At 34.1% G+C, this 9620-nt stretch overlaps 1 protein-coding gene across 2 annotated transcripts; it reads left to right on the top strand.

Annotated features, from left to right (window-relative positions):
• Positions 1 to 2057: 2057 nt before the first annotated feature.
• On the top strand, positions 2058 to 8144 carry LOC124839138 (homeobox-leucine zipper protein ATHB-14-like). 2 transcript variants are annotated; one of them, XM_088103543.1, is made up of 18 exons: positions 2058 to 2736; positions 3863 to 4022; positions 4163 to 4278; positions 4354 to 4444; positions 4535 to 4630; positions 4734 to 4847; positions 4957 to 5040; positions 5151 to 5306; positions 5398 to 5472; positions 5551 to 5657; positions 5770 to 5959; positions 6095 to 6283; positions 6371 to 6451; positions 6541 to 6675; positions 6833 to 7158; positions 7346 to 7457; positions 7541 to 7690; positions 7785 to 8144. In XM_088103543.1, the coding sequence occupies exons 1-18, from the start codon at positions 2522 to 2524 to the stop codon at positions 7929 to 7931; spliced, it is 2544 nt and encodes an 847-aa protein (XP_087959669.1). In that variant the 5' UTR covers positions 2058 to 2521; the 3' UTR covers positions 7932 to 8144. The 2 variants fall into 2 exon arrangements, with proteins under 2 accessions (XP_087959669.1, XP_047170827.1); XM_047314871.2 differs by having other exon boundaries at positions 2059 to 2736; positions 4166 to 4278.
• The last annotated feature ends 1476 nt before the right edge of the window (positions 8145 to 9620 follow it).

Genomic DNA, 9620 nt, shown 5'->3' with positions numbered 1-9620 from the left:
AAGGGTAAAATAGAAAAAAAGTATTTGTCTCTAAATTAGAAGGGTAAATACAATAATTGAGTGGAAGGAAAATGGAGTTTCATTGGGCAACATTTTCAAATTTCAAATGAGAAACACATAAGTGGTGGAGGGATTTCAAAGGGTTTGATAAGATGAGGGAAGGGTGTTCATTGCATATGGTAAGGTGTGGAGGAGGAAGGCCAACGAGGTAGGTTTTGTTCCCATTGGAGTGGAAGAAGAATCTCCTTATATAACCTTTAGCGTTAGGCATGGGAAGTGTGGAAGAAAAAGGCGAAAGAGGTAGATTTTGTTCCTTTTTTCGTTTTTATTTTTCGCTCTCATTTTAATTTTCCAATTAGATGGTCATATTTTGTATTTTTTTTTAAATGATAAATTCATGATTAAATGGAGAATTTTCATAGACCTTGGTTAGAAAATAATTTTACTTTAATTTATTATGGTTTGGTAAATTAATGAGTGATGTCTTAGAAAAAAATAACACCGATGTTTGATTTTTTTTAAACATCCAAAATTTATCATATTTTTCTTGAGACACTGACAAATTAACTAATCTGGTTTCTTTCGTACAAAAGTAATATAAGTGATTTAAAATAATAATATAAGTGATTTAAAATTTTATCTTGTTTTTTTTAAGTTTCTTATAATAAATAGTTTGTGTGTTTCAAAAATATAATTTTGTGTGTGAATTTAATATATTTTAATGTTTTATGTCTTTTTAATTTTAATAATATCTTATATGATACATATGATTCATATATTTGAAATGTATGCTTCATATTAATACCATGAACATATTTTGAGTAGGAAAAATATAAAAATAATCAATACTAAAATTAATTAAAATATTATTAAAAATAATATAATTTTCTAAATAAAATATTACGGAAGGAGAGAGGATGTACTTAAAAATTAAACTCTCGTCCTTTTATTCTCATTTGATATAGAACATCTAGAATTTTATGAGCATAACATCAAAATACAATAAATGAATATTAATGTTAAGGGAGGCACCCTCCAACCCCCATGCAGTTCCGTAACAAACCTGACACCACCAATGATGCTACTGTTATTATTTGTGCCAATTTATTCATATCAAAAAGTACAATTCCTATGTATAAATAATATCTACAAATATAATATATTTATGTTCGATTTAAATATTTTACACTTATTTTTATTTTTCTGTGGCAGATCTGAATGATAAATGAGGAATTTTGGCCTCCCAATATATAAAAATATATTTTTTAATTTTAATATATTATACATATTCAGTTTTTAAAACACAAAAAAAAAATTGAGATCTCAAAATATTTTCTTAGGGCTAACAACTTTATGATGCATTGCGTTTAACCTAAACCCTCACATCCCCATCTCTCATATCATCTATCCACATCTACCATACATGCATTACATCACATGCATCATAAAACCACATCACCATTCACTTTCTAACCTTTTCTCATTAAACCATTTCTTCCATTTTCTTATAAGTAACAATCATTTATCAAATTGATTCATAACTAATATTCATCTAAAAATTTGGCATTTACTTTCACTAAAGGCTTTCCCTTCTAACCAATTTTTTTTTTCTCATTTATAGAGTTTGTACTGAAATTTACTATCATGATTTCTAAATTCATATTTTAAATTAGTGAATATATTGTACCAGCTGTTGCTTTAATTGACCCAAGGACAAAATGTACTTTTCCAATATCTTTGTCTGGTTTATTTAAGAGATAAATTGTTAGTTAATTCGCAACCACTTTTTTAATTTATAAGGTGTTTGTAATGGTTTTATATTTTTTTAAATAGTACTACATTTTAATCAAAGAATTAATTATATAAATAAATAAACAAAAAAATGAAATATATGATACATTGTTGTTGAAACTAAATTGTCTAGAAAACTTAGAATTAGAATTAGAATTAGAATTGGAAGATGTCATGATTAGTTAAAATATAAAAAAACAAAGAAAATCTGGTTTTTGCATCTTCTGCTGTGCTTTTGTTGGCAGGACCTAAAAATGAGCTCCATGTCCTTTCATTTGCCATTCTCTCTCTCTTTCATATAATTTGTTGCTTTTCATTTTGGCATCACACAGTATCAAAGAGAGAAAGAGAAAGCGGTTTTGCAGAAAATCCAAGTGAATTTAAGGAGCCACCACTGTTCCAACCAGCCCTTTCATTTTTGTAGTGCCTGTTTGGTTTTTCGTCTTTGCATTCACTGTTCCACACGAAAAAAAGCTCTTTCGTTCCATCTCTTTCTGTCTCGAGATTGGTGTGTGCAGCAAGATAAAGCTCTCACTCTCTCTCTCTCTCAGTAGCATCACTGCTCTTCTTTAAACTCTTGAAACCCTGTTCAAAGATTGGATTTTGAGGGGAGTTGAGGGAGCAACATCTGATGAAGGAGTGTGGAGGCTCTCTGGGGGAAGAGGGCAAAGAAGAAGAGGACTCTAAAAAGGTGTCTTTTTGAATCGAAGAGCGTTTTGGGTTTGTTGTTATGGCACTTTGTATGCAGAGAGATTCAGTATTGAACAGGCTCATGGATTGTGGCAAGTATGTGAGGTACACTCCCGAACAGGTGGAGGCTTTGGAGAGGGTGTATGCGGAGTGTCCCAAGCCTAGCTCTTCCAGAAGGCAACAACTCATTAGGGACTGCCCTATCCTTTCCAACATTGAACAAAAGCAGATCAAAGTGTGGTTCCAGAATCGCAGGTAGAGGAGATAAACAGTCGTTGTTTGTGTTTTTTTTTCTCTGATTGGCATTCTCCCTTCTTCCCTTTGTTCTTTTCATTTCTTTTCTTTTGTTGGGAATGCTCAAAGGTGGATTTTCAGCTTCTTTCTTAGTATACTTGCTCTTCAGTGAGTTTTTTTTGCCCTTTCTGCAAACTTGGGTGTCATAAGAGGTGTTTTGTCATTTGCATATTTTTTATTTTTTGTTTTTCCAAATGTGCTACGTGGGTTCAAATTTAGAGAAATATTCATTCTTGCCGTTTCGAAAAGCTTTGAGCATCCCTTTTGAAGGAAAGATGCACATGAAAAGTTACTCCATTTTTGCCATTTTACTTGTAGATATCCCAGTTGTGAAGATCGATCTTTTTTCATTCTTTTGTTCATAAAAAATGGCTTCTTTATTTCTTATTTTTAGCTGGTTAATGGGAGATAACGACATCTACTTGTTCATTTTTGTAGGTGAATTTTTCTCAACCGCTCTCTTCTGACCTCTATTGTTTTTGTTTTAGACCATCTCATGATGTTTCTGTAGAGGGTGCTTTAACAGAAATGTTCATATGATCATTTGGCTTTAGTTTTGGTATTGGTTATGGATAAGGCGAAGGAAAGTGACAGCTGATTCTTATGACTTTTGCACTCTAGATTAATTATTTTTCACCATCAACTTTCTTTTTGTTTCATTTTTCTGTTTGTTTTCATTTCGGTAATAATTTTTATGGCAGAGAGAAATTTATGTCTTGCAGTACATTCTAAATTTTGTTGAACTACTTTTTGCCCTTGCATTAATTCTTTAAAATTAAAACGCATGCACACACATGTGAGTGTATGTATCATGTTTCCAACTTGTCATGTGCTATGACAAATTTAAGCAAAATGTTTTGATCTGATGGTTGGTTGGTATCCTAATTTAGATGCACTTCTCGTTGTTCTCATTTTACATGTCTTTGATTTGAGGACATGATAGCTTAGTAAGGGACCTGTCGGAATATATATTAGGAAACTTTAAAGAGTGAGTGAGTTTACGATGAATGACCATCATGCAATGTTGTTGTTGTATGGGAAAAATGACCTACTCTACTTGCTTACACTTGTCGATGTTCTTCTTTAGATGTCGCGAAAAGCAGAGGAAGGAGGCCTCTCGTCTTCAGACAGTGAATAGAAAGCTGTCGGCGATGAACAAGTTGTTAATGGAAGAAAATGACCGTCTGCAGAAGCAGGTCTCACAGTTGGTTTATGATAATGGATACATGAAACAACAAATACACACTGTTAGTAACTTTACCTTTGGGTGATTGCCCTTCTAAATTCTCATTCTGAATATTCATTGGTGTGCCATTCTATGCACACTAGTGTGTTTGTAGTATACTGTTTCGTTGTTGCTGAAGAATATCATTTTGTGGTTTCTTAGCAGGCGTCTGCTACTACTACTGACAATAGCTGTGAGTCTGTGGTAGTGAGTGGTCAGAAGCAACAGCAAAACCCAAAAACTCAGCATCCCCAGTGGGATGCCAACAACCCAGCTGGGTAAGTTCTCCATGCATGCAAGCAAATTTGTTCAACTTACATTCATGAGTAGTTCCTAATTCTGTATTCTGCCAGTCTTTTTGCAATTGCTCAAGAGACCCTGGCAGCATTTCTTTCAAAAGCTACTGGAACTGCTGTCAACTGGGTTCAAATGATTGGGATGAAGGTGTGACCTACTCAATAACTCTTCATGGCCATAGCTTTCATAAATCGTATGTTTGTACACTTATGTTTTTTGCTTTTCATTCTTATGTAGCCTGGTCCGGATTCTATTGGAATCGTTGCTGTTTCCCCCAACTGTAGTGGGGTAGCAGCAAGAGCCTGTGGCCTTGTGAGCCTAGAGCCCACTAAGGTATTTAGCTTTAATCATAATCCATTTCTACTCAAGATTTATTTTCTTTGCTGAACAAAGAAACATTGCTTCATTGGCCTAATTGCATTCCAAATCATCTCAGGTTGCGGAGATTCTCAAAGATCGTCCATCATGGTATCGTGACTGTCGATGCCTCAATGTATTAAGCGTAGTCCCCACAGGGAATGGGGGCACAATAGAGCTCATGTACATGCAGGTCTAGTGGTTGTTTTATGCAAAAGAAAGTGGAATTGCATTTTAATGTATGTACTTTTGAATCACTTCCTCTATTGTTCTGTTGATATTTTGAATTTGATTTTTATCAGACATATGCACCTACAACCTTGGCAGCTGCAAGAGACTTCTGGACTCTAAGATATACTTCAACATTGGAAGATGGAAGTCTTGTGGTACTAAACTGAGATGAATCTTGGTTTTGTTTTTCTTGATATAGGACGTGACTTCTTTCATAGGAAAAACTTGTCTTGACAAAACTGTTTATTTGTTATTTGCCTTGCAGATTTGTGAGAGGTCTTTGACTTCTTCAACGGGTGGCCCAACAGGGCCTCCTGCTTCAAACTTTGTAAGAGCTGAAGTGCTTCCTAGTGGCTATCTAATTAGACCCTGTGAGGGTGGTGGATCTATTATTCACATTGTTGATCACATTGATCTGGATGTAAGGACAATGATGCGGTTGAAATCAGTTTTGAATTTTTCATATCTTTGAACTCCATCTTTCTAGTATGTTAACTTGTTAATTGATGTAGGTTTGGAGTGTTCCTGAAGTACTGAGGCCCCTCTATGAATCTTCAAAATTCTTAGCTCAGAAATTGACCACTGCTGTGAGATTTCGTATAATTAACACTGATTTAAATGTTTAACTCTCATTTATGAATTAAAATTTTAAATTTATTGTACAGGCCTTGCGACATGTAAGACAAATTGCACAAGAATCAAGTGGAGAAGTTCATTATGGTGGGGGTCGTCAACCTGCTGTCTTGAGAACATTTAGTCAAAGGCTTTGCAAGTAAGGCATTTTGTATTTGGAGTCTGAGGTCGTTGTGTTGTTGGGTATTTGATTAATCACTCTGTCTTCATCAATTCTTATTGACGAATTATTTGTTTGTAATTTGATTCAGAGGGTTTAATGATGCTGTCAATGGGTTTGTGGATGATGGTTGGTCGCCAATTGGTAATGATGGGGTGGAAGATGTGACCATAGCCATAAACTCATCTCCCAACAAGTCTTTTGGTTCCCATTACAATACATCCATGCTTCCAACATTTGGAGGTGGGGTTCTTTGTGCCAAGGCATCAATGCTCCTGCAGGTATATGATAATCCCATATAAACTCACGCGAAATTATCATTTTTGTCTAAATTCAATCTTGTATCAATTCCAAGAACTCTTCTGGAATTTGGATATGTATCTCCATTATACTAAATTTACATTAATGGTTTGCAGAATGTTCCTCCTGCTTTGCTTGTTCGATTTTTGAGGGAACATCGTTCTGAGTGGGCTGATTATGGGGTTGATGCATACTCTGCTGCATGTCTCAAAGCTAGTCCTTATGCAGTTCCTTGTGCAAGACCTAGTGGCTTCCCAAGCAGCCAGGTCATTTTGCCTCTTGCTCATACTATTGAGCATGAAGAGGTATTGATCTTTCTTAAATCTATGATTGATAAACTTGTTTCTAGATTTCCCATTTATATTCTCATGCCACCCACTGCAATGATGCAGTTCTTGGAGGTAGTTCGAATTGAGGGTAATGCATTTCCCCCTGATGATGTAGCTTTGGCGTGTGATATGTATCTATTGCAGGTAAAGCCATTTTTTTTTATCTTATTTAAGCAGGAATTACTACTGTTTCTGTCCATGTTTTTTACTAATTATGCAATTTGATGTGACAGCTATGCAGTGGAGTTGATGAAAATGCAATTGGAGCATGCGCACAGCTTGTGTTTGCACCTATCGATGAGTCTTTTGCAGATGATGCTCTGTTACTGCCTTCTGGTTTCCGCATCATACCATTGGATCCTAAAACTGTATGATGATGCATTTGTTTCTTAAATGACTTGGTCTTGTAGTTATTTTCTTAAGTAGCTTTTTGAAGGGACTCATGAACATGAACATGTTTTGTCTTACACATGAACATGTTTCGTCTAACATGATTACGTGTTTCTGAATATTTGTTGATTTCAGGATGGTCCTGCTTCAACTAGGACACTGGATTTGGCATCAGCACTAGACATAGGATCTGGTAATGCTCGTCCTGCTGGTGAAACTGATCTGAATAACTACAACCTTAGGTCAGTCCTCACAATTGCATTCCAGTTTACTTTTGAGAACCATTTGCGGGACAATGTGGCTGTCATGGCTCGCCAATATGTGCGCAATGTTGTAAGATCAGTTCAGAGGGTTGCCATGGCAATTGCACCCTCTCGGCTCAGTACAGAGTTAGGGCCAAAGTCACTTACTGGTCCACCAGAGGCTCTTACCTTGGCAAGATGGATCTACAGAAGCTACAGGTCTAATTTTCCTATGCTTCGTTTGATTTTCTTGTCTTGATTAGTCTTCAGGATCAGCAAAAGTACACCTAAAAATGTGATAAAATTTATGAATTAGCCGTGTTCTGTTATTGTGTGGAAAAGGCTTATTTTGAGATAAATTAAACTCATTTGACTGGTCTGATGCAATACAGATTGTTTCTTTCAGGCTTCACACCTGCACAGACCTTTTCAGAGTTGAGTCCACATCTGGTGATGCAATCTTGAAGCAACTTTGGCACCATTCAGATGCAATATTATGCTGTTCTGTAAAAACTAATGTAATCACTCTCTGCCTCCTTATTTAATATCTTTCTTCAGGAAGAACTTGTCTTGAACTCAACAAACTCCATTAATCATGCAGGCATCTCCAGTTTTCACCTTTGCCAACCAAGCTGGACTTGATATGCTTGAAACCACTCTTGTTGCTCTTCAAGACATAATGCTGGATAAAGTTCTTGATGAATCTGGCAGGAAGCTTCTCTGCATCGAGTTCTCCAAGATAATGCAACAGGTAATCAACCCCTAGTAAACTACTTGTCGGTATATTCCTTTTTATTCTTATAATTTGTGCTTATCTGATGATGCTTATTTTTTTTTCATTTCAGGGGTTTGCATATCTTCCAGCTGGAATATGTGTATCAAGTATGAATCGACCAGTGTCCTATGAGCAGGCCATTGCATGCAAAGTTTTGGATGATAATGATTCCAATCACTGCCTTGCCTTTGTGTTCGTGAACTGGTCTTTTGTCTAACGGGAACAGACTATCATTCAGATACTTATATTATTACATCTACTAATTTATGTCAACTACTGTACTCAGATATAGTCACAACAACGTAGTATCTAATGTCTGGATTTCATCAACACTTGGTTTTATCTGCCATTGATATCTGCATTTGGTTATTAATTCAACTCAATGGCATTATGATTTATGTACACAACTTCTATGAATCATTTCATACAATCTCTCTCTCTCTCTCTCTCTCTCTCTCATACACATATGTGGGATAATATTTTATTTTTAAACAGCTTTTACAAGTAATAAGATACATGTTTAGTAAATTTCGTAAATTTAATGTAGTTTGAGTAAAAGCATGACCGAAAAGGAGGTATTGCATTGTTATGATTGTGTTTTACTTGTTTGTGAAGTGTGCCTTTGTCTCAACAGAAATCAATGTTATGAGTGAGGTCTTATAAGGAATGTTTTATAACCAACTTTCCATCATTTTATGGTTTGTGTTTCTATTATAAGTATCCCACTAAATCCACTTTTCTCTCACTATTCTTTTTCTAGACAATTGATGTGAACCCACTTGAACAAGATTCTTTAGAGACCTAGAACTATATTTATTAAAATTTAATTATTTTTCTATGATATTTTCCCCTAGAATTAATAATGTGTAAAACTAATTGAAATCTAAATGTAATTTGATAAAAGTAACCACAACTACACTGTAAAAGTGAATTGCTTATAACTCTTAAAGCATGTATTTCAATTGCTCTTTAATTTAGTTTTATTCAAGAATAATTTAACTTTTAAAACTAAATTAAAATAAGAGTTCAATTCAATTTTTTAAACGATTTATTTTTTTATGCAATTTACCCATTTGTTTCAGTCAAAATAAATAAGAGTTAGAAATCAATTCATCACTTTGGTTAACTTATTACAAAATGTACATGCACTTTTTTTTTCTCAAACTATTTTTACAATTTATATAACACAATTGTTTATATAGCTTTTCCATAGTCTTTGGGATGAATTTGACTTATGAAATTGTGGAGGCAATAGAATCCTCCCATAATCTTGCAAATTACCACATTTTTCTTAAAATTTTGAAAATTAAAATTAAAAACTAAGTGAGATAATAAAAATGACAGCATAACCTAATTAATTGATATGGACAAAAAGAAGAAGAGAAATTTAAGGTGTATAGGTATCATTATTACTCTTATCTATGTAGTCAAATCAAGACTGTGAAATTCTGAGCATATGATATCCAATTCACGCCAAAATTCATGATTTTACCTTTATTTCAATAATTACCACAGCATGGGCATTACCATTTTCGAACTAAACTTTCCACAACACTACATACAGAGAGTATAGACATTTAGGTAACTCCAATTTCTCACTCATCATGCTCATGCTTTTCTTGTCTTTTTCTTATCTTTTTTATTTATTTAGATGCTGCAATTTTTTTCCTATTTTTTATTTAAATGTTGCTAATTCACTTATACATGTTTAATATTTTTATGTTTAGAATTTTGTAGATCCTGTAAGTAAATAAATTAAATTAAAATATTTAACTCATTGATAAATTATTATATTAAAACTTTCTTTACTTATTGTTATTGTATACTTTCTATATATATATATGCATAGATTTGAGAGAGGTTGAAAATGGTTGTGTTGCAGGTTTGCATGGAGGTTTCAAAAGAC

The sequence above is a fragment of the Vigna umbellata genome, chromosome 1 (genome assembly GCF_029865625.1).
Source record: "Vigna umbellata cultivar VRB3 chromosome 1, Vumbellata_1.0, whole genome shotgun sequence".
In the NCBI taxonomy this organism is placed as follows: domain Eukaryota; kingdom Viridiplantae; phylum Streptophyta; class Magnoliopsida; order Fabales; family Fabaceae; genus Vigna; species Vigna umbellata.
The sequence above is the reverse complement of the archived record's forward strand: the minus strand, read 5'-3'. Positions and strand labels throughout refer to the sequence as shown.